Source organism: Mustela nigripes, chromosome 12, assembly GCF_022355385.1.
Source record: "Mustela nigripes isolate SB6536 chromosome 12, MUSNIG.SB6536, whole genome shotgun sequence".
Lineage (NCBI taxonomy): Eukaryota > Metazoa > Chordata > Mammalia > Carnivora > Mustelidae > Mustela > Mustela nigripes.
Genome location: NC_081568.1, coordinates 24715595 through 24734335, shown reverse-complemented (window position 1 = coordinate 24734335; position 18741 = coordinate 24715595). Strand labels below are relative to the sequence as shown.

Below are 18741 nucleotides of genomic sequence, written 5' to 3'. Positions count from 1 at the left end.
GGCTCAAGAATGGAATTGGAGAATTGGTTCACTCCCTGTTCAGGATGCAACAAGAATCTCACTGCAGGTTTAAAGAGGTTGTGAGGATCCATGGCATGCTGTCGCAGCACATTTCCCAAAACTTTCATGTATGATTGTTTAGGATGAGGTACAAGTGGAGGGACTGGATAGGGATAAGTTCTTGCTCTTGAACCACATGGGGCAATGGTAATGATTCAGGACTGTGGAGGCTGGCTTCTGTTAACTTTCCTGGAAGCTTTGGAGAAGGCACATTGGGGAAGCCAACTATCAACTCAGGGCATGCTGTGAAAGCTAGAAGGCTTTCATGGCCAAATTTAATTACTTAGACCGTCATCTCTTGCAGCAAGAGGGCAGATGAGGGTGAAAATTAGCCTCAAAATATAATCATAACAATTTCAGAGCTACAGTGGAAACCTAATGCAGAGCCAGGCAGGTGTCCCACGGAGAAATAGGGTCAGAACCGCGAAAGGGAAGGATTAGGATTGTGAAACATGGGATGGCTGTATTTAGGTGAATGTACTACACAGTTCTCACCAATCTCTGAGCTTTCTGGGTAGGCAGGCTGATTTATAAATGGGCCTCCTTTTTCTCCTGTGTTTTCTAATACTTTTCTTTTTGTTCAGATTTGATCCAACTGTAATTTACTTTGTTGTAAGGAATGAATTGGGAATCCAGCTTCATTTTTTTTTTTTTTTTTTTTTTTGAGCTAGCTATCTAGTTCCTCAGCACCACTTACAGCATATTCCATCTTTCCCCACTGATAGAAAATGCCAGCCTGACTACATACCTTCCAGTATGTACTTGGGTCTTGTGGGAGAGGATGCTAGGTATTCACCAAACCTTTTCCCTCCTCTTTTTGGGCACACAGAAAGGTGATTTCTCAGTTTCCCATGCAGTTAGGAAATGATGGGTCTCGTACCTGAAATCTGCATGTGACCTGCCATCTTCCTAGCCTTCTGCTAGCTGGAATGGAGATATCCTCCAAGATAACTTGGGGAGCCATGTGTTGAGAATAGTAGAGCTACAGATGCAAGGAGCATGATGGCAGAATCCTTGCTTGCAGGAGAGCCTGCCAAGCAGAAACACCTGTTTGGGACTTTATGCAAATGAGAAGTAATCTTTCATTTTGTATGAATCTCTTGGTTTTTCCCTTTCCTTAAACTTGATATCCTTACTTTAATATATATCTATTTGTAGACTCCATTCCACTTACATGCTAGCATTACAGTTCAAATTAATATAATTTTATAGTGTATTTTTGGTACATGGTCAGGCTAATCTCTTTACTAACTTTCATTTTACAGGGGTTTTCCCCCTACTTTTCCTTGCATGATCATTTTTCCATATGAACTTTAGAATTAGCCCCACTACTTAAAATAATCTCTCCTTCATAGGCTTTTTTTTTTTTTTAAGGTTTTCATTTATTTATTTGAGAGAGAAAGAGTGTGTATCAGCGAGAGAACACAAGCAGGGGAAGCAGTAGAGGGAGAGGAAGAAAAGACTACCTGTTGAGCAGGGAGCCTGATGCAGGACTTGATTTCAGGACCTCAGAATCACGACCTGAACCATAGGCAGACGCTAAACTGAGTCACTCAGGGGCCCTCCCATTCATATGCTTATTGAAATTACAATATATGTAGTTTGACATGGGAAACACTGACATCTTTTTAACTGTGAATCTTTTTATATAAACACGTATCTCGAGACACCTGGGTGGCTCAGTCAGTTAAGCATCTGCCTTTGGCTCAGGTTGTGATCCCGGATGTCCTGGGATGGAGCCCCTCATCAGGTCCCCTGAGCAGGGAACCTGCTTCTTCCTCCCCATCTGCCTGCTACTCCCCTACTTGTGCTCACTCACTCTCTCTCTAACAAAACAAATTAATAAAATCTTAAAAAAAACCCCAACATGTATTTTACCATAGTCATGCCTTCATTTATACCCTCTTAAAGCTTTTTTTTTGTATAAATGTTAATGTTTCATTTTGTTTATTCATAGTTTTTCTTTTCTTTTCTTTCTTTTTTTTTTTTTGAGTGAAATGGTGCTACTGTAAGTAAGATGTTTTCTTCTGTCATAATGAGTTGTTCTGATATAGGAGGCCCACTAGATGCTGTGTTGCCTATCTTAGCATGATATCAAATAAAAAATAAAACACCAGTCTGACATCCAAGAAAAGCACTCAAAAGTAAAATAAATCTTTAAAAAACATTTTTAGATGTCTATACTCCATAGCAGAGAAACAGACTGTATAAACAGATGATGTTATTGTGGCTTTATTCAGAATGGTCAGAGAATGCCCTTTTTGGCTGGAATTCCAAAGAGCTACTGCATTTATAAACTTTCCATATTTTTTAACAAACAAGCATTGTCATGTTGGGGTTTGCGGAAGCCCAATAGACCTAACCATTCTCCAGTAAGCTTCTAAATGACTCAGAAATAGGCAGATGAAGATAAAAAAGCCATCATCAGTACTCATAGAACAGGTACTAAAGAACACGGCTGAAGTCTGTGGCGACAACTGGCTTCCTGATGCCGCGCTCCAGACTCTGCCGTCGCCGGGCACCCCTGCACGGTGGTGAGCTCTCCCGCAGGGCCTGTTCTCACAGACCATGGCATGAAGGACAAAGCAGAACGTACACACGCTTTTAGCTGAAGGCATTCGAGAGTTCCCTGCTTTCACTCTTGCTCTGGTGAGGAGGGAGGAAAAGAGCACAGCAGGGTCAGGACTCTACTGGAAGGTGCCGCCTCCCTCTGGAAGGAGAATCAGAAGTGAGGAAGAGTGTTACTCCACCAACACTAAGGGAAGCTATAATCCCAGGGCAATATTCTTTTTAGGGACCAAAAGTTCACGTCCACAGTTTCTGTATGGTAGTGTTAAATATGAGATTTTGAGGCCAAAATTCAAACTCTATACATTTTTACATCATGTTAACATAAGCATTGGAACTAATGGAAGTGGAACATGGCTCTCATCAGGATTATCCATAAGAGAAGAGATTGCAAAAAAGAGCTGGTGAGATGACACCTTGCCCTTCCTCCATGTTTAACACAGCTATTCTATGGACATGATCACTAGATTATAGGTAGTATTCTTTAGCTCGTTTGGACTCGCTTTTAACACTTAATCCTTGGTAAATGTTCTTGTATTAACGGTTCCGTTTGTCCAGTTTGCTTTCAAAGATAGCACGCTAACAAGAGGATGTATAATAGAGGGCACATAACAAGGCTTATTCCTGCCAAGCCTCAACGACCACTGATATTTTCTGTACTCAGAAAATCATTCAACACGTTTTGAGGCCTTATGAGGACAGGGACTATGGTGGAGCCCGGGGCTACAAAGACGTATGACAGGACCTCAAGATGCTGCTAGTGCCCTGGGGTGGGAGCAGATGTAAACGGCTAAGGTGCAATCCTGGACACCAGAGACGCCCTCAGGAACACAGGGAAGGCCTCGAGTCACGTCGAACACCAGGGACTCTGACAGGTTAAACTGCCAAACTCATGTAACTAGGAGCCAGCACACATACCTTGAACTTGGATTGATTTCAAAGCCACCAGGACCTCTGGGTCACCCTGCGAGGATAGTGTCTTTTGATGCCCGGAACTGCTCTCGATGGGGCCGTGCTGTAGATGGTGCCATGCGGTGTTCAGGGTGCTTTCTGTCTGCATGGCTGGCTTTCGCACCGAGCTCCAAGCCTGACTTAAGGGAGACAACGATGGGTCTCCCTCCATGAGCCATCAGGGTCAAGTCTGATGGGCTGCTATGTGACCTTACTAGGCCAAGCTGACAGAGGCACTTGCTCTTTCTCTGATGACAGCATTTTCCTTAATGCTCACCAGGCACAGGCAGCTCTGTGGTAAGGCGGAGACCCAGACAAAGGATGCTTTGGAGGGGTCTGGAAATAACAGGGAGATATTTGGTGGTACTCTCTCTACCCCCACGTCCCTGTCAGGCTCTGGCTGATACAAGATGGATTTTCTTTTGCTTGAGGTCATTTATAATCAGCGACATTAAAAATGATGAAGATAAAAAAAATGATGAAGAAAAAAAAAATGATGAAGATAATTCTAGATTTTATGAAGGTAAATTATAAGTTGGGGGTAGCAATTTCTAAATATTGACTGTATCAGGTTTAGCATCACAAATCCTAGCTTTATCTACAAGCAGGCAGGAAGTAAAGTGTAAAGAGGGAAAAAAAACCCAACTAGGGCAGACTTTGACTTCCCTGACACCTCCCCCCTTCACCCCTGCCTCGGATTGCAAGAGTACAAGTTTTTAAATTGTGAATAAAGGGATCCTTGTACCAATTTCAAGACAAAACTTACACTGTAAGTAACTCCTGGGTGGCTCAGTGAGTTAAGCCATTGTCTTCGGCTCGGGTCATGATCTCGGGGTCCCGGGATCGAGTCCCGCATCGGGCTCTCTGCTCAGCAGGGAGCCTGCTTCTTCCTCTTTCTCTCTCTGCCTGCCTCTCTTCCTACTTGTGATCTCTCTCTGTCAAATAAATAAATAAAATCTTAAAAAAAAAAAAAAAGCTGTTACTTCTTTTCTTATGAGCAAGGGCCTGCTTTCTTTGACTAAAAAAAGAAAAAGAATTAAATTCCATCATTCACAGAAATACAGGAGCTAACATAGGGTTTAAAAAAAATCAGGATTTAGGAGAGGTATAAGAAGAGCAGTTGAGACTTGGAATAGCCATCACAGGAATTTCAAAGCAGGGCTGAGTTTGAAAATAATCACCAATGTTTACTGAATGGTCCTTGTGCTAAGGGTTCTTTATGCTAATCCTCAGAATATCCCAATGAGCTAAACTCTCTTATTGTAAAAGGGAAGCTGAGGCTTAGAGAGGTCTTTCAGCAGGAATGGGAATGTAGAGAAGGGGACACTGGAGCCAGGCAGTAGCTCTCTGAAGCTCACACTTTTACAACTATGCTCCACTATGTTCAGGAGTAACACTTCTTCCTTATCTTCGTCTTGGCATGCTTCGCATCAGCAAGGGTGTGAAGGCCCCTAAACAGTGCTGATGGCTGATAGCGAGGCTTCAAGGTCTAGGTGCCACTGATGAGCGTTTTGAAGTTACAGACATGGCAGGGAAGCTGTAGCTGGAGGTCGAATGACTGTTCAACAAGGTCTTCAAAGGAAGTGAAATCTGGGACGCCTGGGTGGCTCAGTTGGTTGGACGACTGCCTTTGGCTCAGGTCATGATCCCGGAGTCCTGGGATCGAGTCCCGCATTGGGCTCCCAGCTCCATGGGGAGTCTGCTTCTCCCTCTGACCTTCTCCTCACTCATGCTCTCTCTCTCAATAAATAAATAAATAAAATCTTTAAAAAAAAAAAAAAAAAAAAGGAAGTGAAATCTTGCAACCTCAGCCTTGCTTCAGCCTTGGTAATGAGCTCCTGCTTCTCAGTCATAGGCACCAAATTCCCAAGATACTAATGTACTGAATGAAAACTTACTAATTTGCAATGGTAAGACCTACCCTTCCAGTGACCAACTGGAATATTTACCATTTAGGGAACTCCTTCCTAAGAATCCAGGTTCATAGAAACCTCTTCAGTCACGTAACTTCATTTGTTGAACCCAAATGACAATAAAGGGATGGGATGGCACGGATGTTTGGGATCCCAGGAGTGCAGCTGGAACTACGAAACCACAGAGACAGTGCAGGACCAGTCAGTTTGGAAACAAGCACGAGAATGCTGTGACCAGGAAGACCAGGCACAGTCCAGTAAGGATCCTCAGGTATCTCGAGCAGTTCTGAAAGATGTCCAACAAAAACTCCTTCAGTTTCATGCAAGTGCTTTCCCTTCAGAAGTATGGTGAATGAGATAATCTTGCACTGAGAAACACACCACTGACTATAAACCATAAGCAGCATGATGCAAACATTGCCAGCAATCCAGTAGCAATCCACTACTGCTAAAACAAAATAAAGATTTAGAGAGAATATCCTGTAAAGAGTGAAGAACTTTGACTAAGAGCTCCTTGAGGATCCAGAACACTCAAAGCTAGAGGTTTACAAAAAATAGTTCTGAAGTAAAAAAAAAAAAGAATTTTCTTCTTTGATACTGGGGAATATATACTTGTTAATACCTTAACTCAGAGTTTAAAAAAAAAAGTGCTCAAAATCCCATGCTTCAGTGATATTTGTATATAATCCAAAACCCTGTACAGTGGTATACCTTATTGGTATTTAAAACACAAATGAAGGACGTCTTGATAAACTAAGTATCTTCTTATTAGAAATGCACAGTGATGTAATTTGCCAAGTTGGTGCTAGTTAACAAATAGGAACTGAATTTCATTCAAAGAGAATCACAGAGCAGAATGAAACAATGAATATTCTGAAAAAAGAAACTGATGCCCTTTTATCCTACCTGAGTTAAAACAATGATGAGTCACATCGAGTTCATGGGAACTGACTACTCAAACAGATCATAAGATCAGTGTTAGGAACACACCGAGACCACATAAAATTAGTGCTACTTTGGTTTTAAAATCTTTAAAACCTCAGAACACACTTTTAAAAATTTCTTTTAGCACACAAAATAATTTACTCATAAAAGTAACATCCATTTATAGAACTCTAATAATTTTTTTTTTAATTTAAAAATAGCACTGTTTTACAATTCTGATTTTACAGAGAAAACTTTCTGGCAAATAACGTTCTATCAGAAGGGAAAGCTGAATCACTTTGCTTTGCTTCTCACAACAGAAACAGGTATTCACGATATCAGCCTTGGGAAATCAATTTGATGACAAGAAAAATTTGCTGGAAAACAGCATCATTGGAAAAATGGGATCTGATGCCATCTACTGAGTGGCAATGGAATGGAACTTGGGTACTAGCCATAAGTTAGGTAACACACTGTAATTGTGGCTACATGCAACTCAACATGTACACATGTGGTCAAGGCCCAAAAGCTACATGCAAAAATGAAAACAACTGCTGTGTTAGGATTGAGAAATGGATGAGTGTCTCCCCTCCCCCACCCCGAACAATTGCCACCCTACCTTAAAAAAAAAAAAAAGAAAATCAGGTAGGTAAAAATGATTGCTGTACATAAGGAATACCGAAGAGGGAAGACTTTGGCAAATTAAGCAAATGAAAAAGTTCCATGATTAAGAGGGACTAGGTAGGCTCTCTTACTGATGGAGAGGCTGGTAGAGGGCAGTTAAGTCTTTGGGTATTTATGGTAGGTCAGAATTAAGGATCTATCTTTTTTCTATTTTCACTAAAAGCTAGATTATTATTAGAAATTATCAACCGAGACTGCCAATAAAGTGGCACTTAGGAATTATGATGATAATGAACGTCCATACTAATCATGTGGAGGCACCAAAAACCCTAAAGGGCTTTTCTGATTAGCAAAGAAAATTTTTGTTAGTTGACTTTACTCAACCAGACCTCCTCCACTCCAACAATGTGACAGTATGCAGCAACAGCTGAGCCACAACGCTGACAATCTTGGAAAGGTAGATTTTCTGATTTTCATGGACAGGCAAGTTTATTTTTTTGGTAGTAGCTTTTGAGAATGTTACTTCCTTCTATAGCTAGGGTACCCTGAGTACTAAGAGCATGCCTAAGATGTGTTTATGGTTGTCCTTTCCTTCATAATCCTTCTCATAATTCATAATTTGTTTCTCAGCTGTACCCTAAGAGGGCAGGGGACCTTGTCTATTCTGTTCATTACCACATATCCAGCACTTAATTATGTTTGGCACATTAAGTGTTCAATAAATGTCAGTTAGTTGAATGAATAGATGAATCAATTTTGTACAGTCCAACTGACATAGGGGGAAAAGAGGAAAAAACCCAACCCTTACAAAGTGAAGAAGGCAATGATGGAAAAGTAGAAGAATAAGCAACAATCAGTTGCCGGGGGCAGACTTGATGTAAAAAAATAATTGTCATCATTTGACAAGTGATGATATGTTTTGAGATTCAAAATACCTGAAAGATTTTAACTTAAAGTTAATATAAAAGCATTTATTTCCATCTTCTCTGGAAAACGCATTTACAAATAAGTTAATGAAAACCCTGTTGTTACATCAAGATGTAATAGGAGCCTACTGTTCTGTTGTTTCAGGATGGAGAGCATTCTGCTAAGTACACCAGGTGAATGTCTACAGCTCCATAGAGGGAGCGTAGCACATTGAGGACTTTTTCTTGAATGGTGTCAACTTGCTCAGAAGGACAGTAATCATCCAGACTTGACCTTGCAATTGTCACAAGAGTAGGTTTTGGTAAATTTTTCAGTAAATAACATACAGACTGAATAAGATATTCAATTTCTTGTTCTGTACTGATATGGTGAGGAAGTTCGGAGTAATCACAGGTTAGACCAGCCTGGTGAACCATTTCATAGTCTGGTACTTCCATCCGTTTTTTCAAACTCTGTACAAGCGGAATTAGTGATTCCATTCCAGGGTTTGAAGCCCATTTCTGTACAGTTTCTTCATCATCACCATCACATAAATCAGCAAAAGCAGCTTCTAAATCTTCTAACTGATGAATTCGAGTATCAACACAATCTACCAAATCTTCCTCTGTCAGGTTGGTACCAGGTTTTTTAAACTGGTACAATTCTTGTAAGATTTTGTACTCTTCCTGAGTGAACATTTCTTTGAAGGGATTCTTGACTGAAAAAAAAAAAATCCAAGTCAATATCTAACACAAATGCATCCCCTTTCTTCAAAATTTCCAGAATTTCCCCAGTGCTGACTGTAGTCTGACATTCTTGACTTTCAGAAGAACATGAACATGATTGCTCTAGGCAAATCTGGCCCCTCCTCTGTGTCAATGTGTCCTTTTCCAGTCCTTCTGAGTAAGAGTCACAGTTAGTAGAAGCAGTGTTTTCTGCATCTTCCAGTGCTAGCTTTGGCTTCTTAGCAGAAGACACTGCATCATTTTCTTCTTGATTGTTACAGGGTTTATAAGGTTTTACCATAATTACATCCAATTGTAAAGGTTTTTGGTTCTCTAGTTGGTCTTCAGTTACATAAAGACCATCACTTAGAAAGTAATGATCTGTACTCGTAACCCTGGATTAGAGGAAAAAACTGTTTTAAAGACAAGCAGACAAATTAGCTGACATTTCATGTAGCACTTCCAAAGCACTGCAGAAATGTAACAAAGAACATATTTAACGAAAACTAAGTGCTCTCCCTACTTTCGTTAATTCCTATTCTTCTGCAGAGATAGCATTCCCCTGATTTTTAGTTGGGCACACAACTGCCCAAAGTAAAGACTATTTCATAGCCTATCTTGCAGCCAGGTGTGGTTGTATGACTAAGTTCTGACTTAAGGCTGTGAGTGGAAGAGAGGCATACATAATCTTGCTCTCTACGGGCTGCCTGGTGCATGAGCCTGCAAATGACAAGCCCATCTTGGACTATGAGGACAGAGGCAATGCTCTAGAGATGAAGCAAAAAGATAAAAGGAGCTGGGGTTTCTGAACCTGTAAACTGCCACATAGGCTCTGGACTGTGTGTGGTAAACTCTAATAAGAGAAAGAAATAAATGATCCTCTTTCAGCTAGTGTTCTGGATCACTTTCATACCAGCTGTAACTTCATCCAAATAATCACTTAAGACAAAAATGACATCTGGAAATTATTTCTCTTAACAATAGCTCCCTCTGATGTGTTTCAAAGCTGTGCCAAACTCTGTATAACCATAATATTTTAATATGGAAAACAACTTAAAAAAATCTTATACACATGCAGAATGTATTTTTACAAGTTACAGATATCTGATTTTAAGTGTATCATCATGTTCTTAGCTTTTCAACTATATTATGCCTTATGAAGTACTTGGAATAAATAGCAAAACTAAATGCTTCTTTCAGGGGTAGGCTCTATCCAACTAAAATAATGGTTAATATTTAGTTCCTACTCACCTTTCTCTAGCTATTCAGGCTTAAACTGAAAAAGGTATTATGTTTCCAAATAAGACTAATGGCATAATACAGCTAATATCCAGGCTTATTATAAATTGTGCCATTCCAAGAATGTCAAAGGCTGTATCCCCCAACCTAAATTCATATTCTTCTTTAATAAAGGACTCTTCACTTTGTTCCTATCTGTACAAACACATGCATCTCAGACTACATACCTGTGTCTCTTCTGTAAACTTTTATTTGCAGGATTAAGTAAAATCACCAGATAATAAAATTTTTCCTAATATTATTATACATTGAGTTTCAAATGTCTTTTTCAGGTTATTCAAAATTATTTGATTTTGCAGAAACCTGTTACAGATAGTTAGGTGTACTCACTGAAGTACTCAATAAAAGCACCACCATTCTTCATGTATACCAGTATTATATATAATACTTATTCTATGTGGAGTCCTATTTATTTATTTAGAGTAATATCCTCAATAAATAGAATTTTCATGGTTTCACAACAAAGTTATTTGTGCAACTGATAAGAACATACAACAAAATTTAACTGTATCATTAAGGATAAATCAGAAATAAAAAGTATCACTTTCTTTAGAATAAATACCCCCTAGTGCAATTGCTGGGCCGTAGGGTAGCTCTATTTTCAACTTTTGGAGGAATCTCCCTACGGTTTTCCAGAGTGGCTGCACCAGCTTGCATTCCCACCAACAGTGTAGGAGGGTTCCCCTTTCTCCACATCCTCACCAACATCTGTTGTTTCCTGACTTGTTAATTTTAGCCATTCTGACTGGTGTGTGGTGATATCTCACTGTGGTTTTAATTTGTATTTCCCAGATGCCAAGTGATGTGGAGCACTTTTTTATGTGTCTGTTGGCCATATGGATGTCTTATTTGCTGAAATGTATGTTCACGTCTTCTGTGCAGTTTTTGATTGGATTATCTGTTCTTTGGGTGTTGAGTTTGATAAGTTCTTTAAAGATTTTGGATACTAGCCCTTGCACTACTGGGTATTTACCCTAAAGATACAAATATAGGGATCTGAAGGGGCACATGCACCCGAATGTTTATAGCAGCAATGTCCACAATAGCCAAACTATGGAAAGAACCTAGATGTCCATCAACAGATGAATGGATAAAGATGTGGAATAGAATGCAGCCACCAACCGCCCTCCCCCGCCCCCAAATCTTGCCATTTGCAAAGACGTGGATAGAACTGGAGGGTATTATGCTAAGCGAAATAAGTCAATCTCTCTGATATGAGGAGTTTGAGAGGCAGGGCGGAGAGTCGTGGGGGGTAGCGAGGGAAAAAATGAAACAAGATGGGATCTGGAGGGAGACAAACCATAAGAGACTCTTAATTTCAGGAAACAAACTGAGGATTGCTGGAGGGTGGTGGGGTAGAGATAGGGTGGCTGGGTTATGGACATTGGGGAGGTTATGTGCTATGGTGAGTGCTGTGAAATGTGTAATTCACAGACCTGTACCCCTAGGGCAAATAATACGTTATATGTTAATTAAAAAAAAAAAAAAAAGAAAGTATCACTTTCAATGAGAAAGACTGTATTTCATTTCCAGTGTATTACCATTTTATTCCACACCCTTTCACCTTTGAAAAAGTTATGGTTTCAGTGCTTAAAACATTCATCCCATCACAAAAGAATGGAGAAAGTAAAAAATGTGATGATATTTCTAAAGATACAGTATTGCAATATCCATAAAACATCGGTTAAAGAGCTTACATAACAAAAACAGCTGCACATGTAACTCAAGTAAAAAATGCTGTAACTTAATTTAATTATCTAAAGCTAATCATATTATTAAAATAAAAACACCAAATCTACTTTTTAGCCATTGGATTCACAAAAAAACAATTCAAAATGAGGGAATTTTGTTTTTCTACTGCTAATTGTTAAACTCAGCAGACAATAATTATATTGTAAGGAAATAGTAAAATTCATCATCAGCTATATAATCTATAAGGTACTTCAATGATTTAATGGAATTAGTCATCAATGGATCCAGAATTCCAGAAGATGAAGATATTACTCAAAACCAACAAGATCGGTAACAAAATATAAATGGTGTGTGAAGAAGGTTAAGAGACTTAAAACTTGTTCCTGGTGTTTGGAGAACTCTTCAAAAGAGTTGAGGGTTAATCTGAGCCCATCTGTATGCAGACAACTTATGAGTTATCATGGGGATTCAAAATAAGACAAAAGAAGCATTCATTCCCTCTTATAACACGAGGAAATTACCTGATTGTTGTGGTAGAAGTGTCTCTGCCTACTAAAAAGTGATGTTTGCCCTCTCTTATTTGCTGAGCCCATGTGGGATGAAGCCATAGCACATGAGAAAAATGGCCAGCATAAACTGCAGGCATAATCCAATTCTCAATACTTAATTCTCTGAAAAAGAAATAGAAAACATGGAAACTACTAGTGAGAGTCTTTCCCCAAATGTAATTTCACCCAGAACAAGAGTTTAACAATCCTCCTGATGACATTAAGGCATCATTTCCCCTTTTCATTGTACTGACACCTGCATGGATGGTGCAAAGCAATGGTGGGTTGGTGTCCCAAGATTAAACAAGGCGACGGCACCAACTCTCCTAGTAGTCACTATATTCTTCATATCAAGCATCAATACCCCCTCTGAAAGCCAGTTTCATGTAAAAAGGTCCTTCATAATTATATTAAACCTTGGCCCTTAGTATACATTTTAAATATTCTGGGTGGCAAAATGAGAAATGCAAAAAGTACTTCTGCTACTTTGAAGTACATAGGTTTTTCTCAAGGAACAGCACTTGTGATTCAATTGAAAGTTTAACAGCATTTTTCTTGAAAGAAAGACTGATCAAAATACAATGATTAATCTTTTAATTTTATAGTTTAAAGAAAAATTACTGCTGTGCACACAACTTTTTATATTGTATAACTAGGCTACATTCTAACACATACATAATGAGACAGCAGCAGAATTTCAGAGAACTTTATTACAGAAGAGACTCTAGTAATTCTTTATTTAGAAATATATTACATATGACCCTTTGAGGAGAAAGTAGTAGAAACTGAGAGGCTGGAAGGACTCAATACTGGAGGAAGGAAGGATATACAAATTAAAGGTATGTTGCCTATACAACCAATGAACAACATGTTTAAAATACGTTTTGTTGCACCTTAGTATCCAGACTTCTAAAGTGGGGAGGAAGGGAGAAATGGCTTAGGTAACTTCTAAAGTCTTTTCTACTTCCAAAATTCTATATTCTAAAGCAGAGGCTGGCAAACATTGGCTAGGCCACTTGTTTTTGTAAACAGAGTTTTACTGGAATATAGCCACCGCCATTAGTTACACGATGTCCATTGTTGCTTTCTTACTATGAGGACAGAGATAAGTAGTTGCAACAAGGACCATATGGGGTGCAACCTTAAAATATTTACTATCTGGCTCTTTAAGAAAAAGTCTGTCAATATTTGCTCTAAATAAAATCAAAAAGGCAAACAAAACAAAAACAAAACTCAAGAGCTCAGCAAAGTCTGTTTCCTTTGTTTATCATGTATTGCCAATTGTATTTCAAACACATAAAATCTCATAAAGAAGGATGCCTGGCTGGCTCACTTGGTGGAGCGTGTGACTCCTGGTCTCCGGGTCTTGAGTTTAAGCCCTCCATTGGGGGAAGAGTTTATTTAAAAAAAAAAAAAAAAAAAATCATTGGGGCACCTGGGTGGCTCAGTGGGTTAAGCCTCTGCCTTCCGCTCAGGTCAAGATCTCAGGATCCTGGGATTGAGTCCCTCATCAAGCTCTCTGCTTGGCAGGGAGCCTGCTTCCTCCTCTCTCTCTGTGTGCCTCTCTGCCTACTTGTGATCTCTCTCTGTCAAATAAATAAATAAAATTAAATTAAAAAATCATTAACAAAAAAACCACATATTACCCGAAAAGTGTTTCCTTGTCAAACACAGTGTCAGCTGGCATATTTACAGGAATAAGGAGGTCTGGATGTGAATCAAAATGCACAAAACTTATGTTACTGGCAGGAAGATGCTTTGAGCCAATGGCCCGGTATATGTAAGGCAGGACCTGTAAAAAAACACATGCACACATTCAGAATTAGCGCTGAAATCATGCTCATACGCTCATATGCTCAACTGCAGCCTGGAAAAACAATGCTTAACATAAACACACGTAACTTGAAGCACACCAGGGTGCTAAGAAGTAGGAAAACATAAAATCTGTTCACTGTAGGTGGGTTTGGATAGCCTTCCCATGCTTTATTTTTTCTCAGATGTTCCAGCTCCCATCTCCGAAGGCTTTAGTGGGCATCTCTTTGCTGCCATCTTGCCCCATCTCAAACTCAGAAGATGATGTGTGTCAACAGACAAGGGCTGGCCCGCAGAAGTAACTGGTGGTTAATACACCTTCCCGCATAAGGATGTGTTCAAGCTACCTTGGTTCTCCTGGCCTTTTCCACACCTTAGGATGGTGGAGCTAGACTAGATGGTCTCCTGTCCTGTTACAGTCTCCTTACTTCTAGGTTTAACACCGAATTTGAAAGCACAGCTTAACCCGCCCTTGTGCTTTTTCTCAGGCCCATACCCACGATCCCTACCTCCTGGGAACTCAACTTCCTTTCGCTATGCCTAAATCTGGATTCATCCTCTCTCCCTTTCCTATCCAGAGATCTTCCAAGGCCGATTCGTTCAAATAAAATAAATAAATAAATAATAAATAAATTAAAAAAAAAAAAAAAAGTCTCGAATCCATGGAGCCTCCCTTCCAGAAGAACAGACCAAGGCATCGTTTTAGCTTGTCCAAGGTAGCACTGCCATAAAATGGGAAATATCTTCCGTGTTTATAAAAGCCGGGCTCGGCCTAAAAAGATTTACGTACACACGAAGCACAGAAGATTGCCCGCAGCCCCAAGAGTGCTACGATGATGGTCCCTGTGTCACGGACGGCGGCCCACATTCTTTATAAAAAGCTTCCCACCTACACACAGCCGTGCTGCGATGGAGACGCCGGGGAAAGCTGGAAGCCTGCGTTAACCTGCAGGTGAAAGACACGGCGCTCCGCAGGGAGAAGGCACCAGTTCGAATCCCGACGCCACCGGCTGTTGGTGTGGGATTCTGGGCCAACCGTGAAGGTTAAATGAGGGGCCCCACATGTAGTCAGCGAATCACAAACGCCAGCGCCTATTCTCCCAAGTTAGTCGTTTCGGCGTTTTTCCCCACAGCAATGGAACTCGCGCGCGTAACCAATTCTGCTTATCTCTGGCCTTCGATACCGAGGCTCCGCGGCTTCCTTGGCCCTCGCGCGATTCTGCCCCGGGATTCAGCAGCCGCCCGCTCACCTCCTGGTGATCCTCCACGACCCACACTGGGAGCTTGGGGTAGCACCGGAGGCGAGCGCGCTCTCTCACAGCGTCGCCCATGGTCTTCCCGCGCGGCAGCACCCCAGGGGGCCGCAATCGCGAGGTTAGTACCCAGGAACGCCGGAGCTACAGCCCCACAGCCCCTCCCGCGTGGAAATGCGCGCTCACCCGGTTGCGGTTCCTCATTGGAAGACGCAGAGGGCAGGGGGCGGGGGCCCGGACGCTTTACGAAGGTGATTGGCTTAAGTGTCCATCGCTCTCGTGGGCGCGCCAATCACCGAGCACAAGGCGCTGAGGAAAGCCCAAGAGCTTTCCCTGTCGCGGTCCAGCTTTCTGAGGTTTGCTTTTTAATTTCCTCGATTTCCTGTTCCGGAGGCGCGGGTGGCGCTATGGTCTTGGCGGCTGCAGGATAAGCCTGGCTTTGCTTTGACGGCAACCTCGCGGCCCGAGGGCCTTTTGTAGGTAAAAAGGGGCAACTTGTGGGTGTTGGAAAAGGGAGCCTTTCCGAGTGTCCGGTTTAAACGGGGCTGGAGTCCGGGGCTGGGGCGACAGGCGCCTTTAAGTTAAGGTCGGGCAGCCCCTCTAAAGATCTGCAGCTAAGAGCAAAAAAGCGACCCTAGGCCCGAATCCCGCAGACAAATAGAAGTAAAAAATGCGGCCTTTCATTCATTTGTGGAGCGCTTGCGGTGGTCCAGGCCTGGGGCCGCCCGGGTCTCGGAGCGGAGGGAGACCGTGAGCCCAGCGCTTGCCTCGTGGGGCTCCCAGTCTGGCGGGAGATGCAAACAGGGAAACGCAGTTACGGATCAGCTGGACGAAGGTGACTGGCTTGGGGATGCAAGTGGGGGAAAGGGTGTTCTTAATATCGTAGGCACGCTTTGCAACTCTTTTCAACATAGACTGATGTTCCTGGATGTGTTAACTATGCGAAACAGCTCCCTCGGCTTCCCTCCTTCCATACAGCAAGCTAGGAGTAGACAGACGCAGAAAATAAGTATTTTCGCAGTTGCAGTGAATTCCTTGACTTTTGGCTTTGAATTAAAGTTTGCATCCGTAGCACAGTCTGACTGTGCCTTCAGTATATCAGTTTCATAATCAGTGTTTTCAGGTATTCTCTCTATAGAAACATCCCTGGGGATCTAATCCTGAAAGTTCAACTATTGCACACTGTTACAAGTGGCGGTGATCCTGTTTCCCGCCTCTAGGTTCAACACACTCCTTTGCGTTCCCTAGATCCCGTGCATACCTCTTTTCTCTTTTTTCTTGGTTATTGCCTTATTTATTTATTTATTTTTAAAGATATGTTGTGGTTTTTTTGTTTTTTGTTTTCTTTTTTTTTTTTTTTTAAGTGGATTCATTCCTTGAGTCTTGCAGGCTGTGTGTCCTACTCAACATTGAGTCCACAGGGCCTGCCACATGTGTGGGCTCATTGAATATCCCATGAATCTGAAAAGGCCTACTCTTTGGTTTTGGTAATGCAGATATGTCATGGGTATATGTGAAAGGGAAATGTACAATAGCAACATAGAAACCTATGCCATTGGTGAGATAGTAAACATTTGTTGACCACCTACTATGTGCAGGATGTTCTGCCAGGGGCTGTGAAGGATACAGAAATGACTATGAATCAACCCATGTCCTCAAGGAGCTAATACTCTAGTGGAGGAGGAGTTAGAAATGTGCACACATGACTATAATATGAGACAGCTTCTGGTAAGTGATGTAAAAGAAGTAAGTAAGTCTAGAGGGAATGGGATTACTTTCTAAAGGGCACTAGGAAAGTCTTCACAAAAGACGTGGCAACTTATGTAGGTAGGTGAAATGCAGTGGACAGATTCATAGAGCAGGGGATTTTAGAAGAGTGGGAGCGAAGAGCAAGCTGGGTGATAGTACTTGGTATGTTAGGCAACTGGGAAGATCTGGGGTGATAGGCACTTCATAGGGAAGGTGATGGAGGATAAGCCTGGAAGAAGTTGGGTCCAGGTTATAGAAGGCCTTAAATGCTAAGCGTTAGATTCTGTTGGCCATGAGCCGTGAGTAGCCTATGGTGGCAAGATCAACTATGTAGGTCTGAGGTTTATCATGAAGGCCTTAGACTGATAATAATCATAAATCAGATATTATTTGATGCCAACTAGTTACTAGGCACACTGAATGATACAGCTAGATAATTTGACATTACTTTTTTGAACCTTTTAAAAATCTGCCTTAAGCCTAGTGGTAAAACTTTTAGTTAGATAGACTTTAGGAAGGTGCTTCTACATTAAAATTTTTTGCATTTAATATTTATTTGAGTTTTTAAAATATTTGCTGAAGCTTAAGCATTTGGAAAGTCATGCACAGTCACAGCATTTTTCCATGGAAAGCTGAGGATGAAATCAAGGATAACTTGTGTTTACAAATTATAGTTATATTTGAATTTGACCGCTAGTTTCATTGTGATAAAGACATCTTAACAGTTAGTTGTAAACATTAATTTGGGGGATATACTCTTAATATTGTTGGTATGCTTATTGCGTTGTGAGAATGTAAAATCAGCATTAAGATAATTGCAGGCATTAGCAGTTTGGGTAACATTTTTATGTCTCTTTTATTCTTCTTGACCTCTAGTGCTTATGTTCTCTGTGGAAGATGTGACATATCCAGACAGTACGTCATGATGCAAGGCAATACGTGGTGAGTGGTGTGACTGTAATGGTGGGGGTTTTGTGACAGCAGAGAGAAGAGCAAACACTGGCACTGCAGCCTAGGGTGTGGGAGGGATTTTGATATGTGTGGAGCGGAGGAAATGTGTTCATGTGGGCCATGTTCATGGCTAGGAACACGCCAGAGCCCTACCCCGATGGAGCTTATAGTTCTGAGGGGCAGCCAGATGTGAAAGGTGGAATGAGGTAACTAGTTGGTGAATTGTGATTTACTATAGAACCTGCCAAGAAGCAGCGCAGAGTGTGATAGGGGGAACCTGACGAAGGCCTGGTGGGTGGCAAGAGTGATTGTACAAATGCCAGCAAGGGTGTTATTATTGTAGCCAGGGAAGAAATGATGGTGTGAAGTGGATGAAATCAGGAAATATTTATATGAAGAGAAGTGACGGAGATTTAAAGTAAATTTTTGGCTAAAGGGGCTAAGGGAAGAAAAGTTACCAGATAATTCCCTCGTGTATGATTTGAGGACCAATAAACGCTATTATATTGAGATAGGAAACACTAAAAGAGGAGCCAGTGGTATTGTCTTAGAGGGGAGGGTTATTAATTCCTTGTAGGACCTGTTGTGTTGCATTTATGGAGTCTCTGCTGAGTGGAGGAAGGTGAAGACGAAGATGCTGGTGCAGATGTAGACATGGAGAGAATGTGGGGTGTGTGGGTGGGATGATGTGGCAAGGTTCAGATTTTTGGGGAGCCTGAGCACAGACAGAACAGCAAATAATTTAACAGAATTTAACATTCTGAAG

General features: G+C 41.2%; 2 protein-coding genes and 1 long non-coding RNA gene across 8 annotated transcripts in view; 1 reads left to right on the top strand and 2 right to left on the bottom strand.

The window, feature by feature from the left end:
- Positions 1-2291: 2291 nt before the first annotated feature.
- LOC132027740 (uncharacterized) lies at positions 2292-6010 on the bottom strand. Of its 2 annotated transcripts, none has more exons than XR_009407182.1 (4): positions 5529-6010; positions 4346-4514; positions 3547-3915; positions 2292-2770 (listed from the first exon to the last, which is right to left on the bottom strand). It is a non-coding gene; the product is annotated as an uncharacterized LOC132027740 (long non-coding RNA). The 2 variants fall into 2 exon arrangements; XR_009407183.1 differs by having other exon boundaries at positions 3547-3719.
- A 1980-nt stretch (positions 6011-7990) lies between these two features.
- Positions 7991-15457, bottom strand: C12H5orf22 (chromosome 12 C5orf22 homolog). The gene is given in 5 exon segments (XM_059416951.1): positions 7991-8677; positions 8679-9066; positions 12184-12333; positions 13857-14002; positions 15273-15457. Coding segments are annotated over 5 exon segments (1335 nt in total). The 5' UTR covers positions 15354-15457; the 3' UTR covers positions 7991-8107.
- A 190-nt stretch (positions 15458-15647) lies between these two features.
- The window catches only part of DROSHA (drosha ribonuclease III), a 119960-nt gene continuing 116866 nt past the window's right edge, over positions 15648-18741 (top strand). For 4 of the 5 annotated variants that reach the window (XM_059416949.1, XM_059416950.1, XM_059416947.1 and 1 more), the window contains exons 1-3: positions 15650-15755; positions 16874-17003; positions 17901-17966. In XM_059416949.1, the coding sequence (XP_059272932.1) occupies positions 17947-17966 (20 nt within the window). In that variant the 5' untranslated portion in view covers positions 15650-15755; positions 16874-17003; positions 17901-17946. Of the gene's footprint in view, positions 15756-16873; positions 17004-17900; positions 17967-18741 lie in introns of all 5 variants that reach the window. The other variant, XM_059416946.1, reaches the window with a different exon arrangement.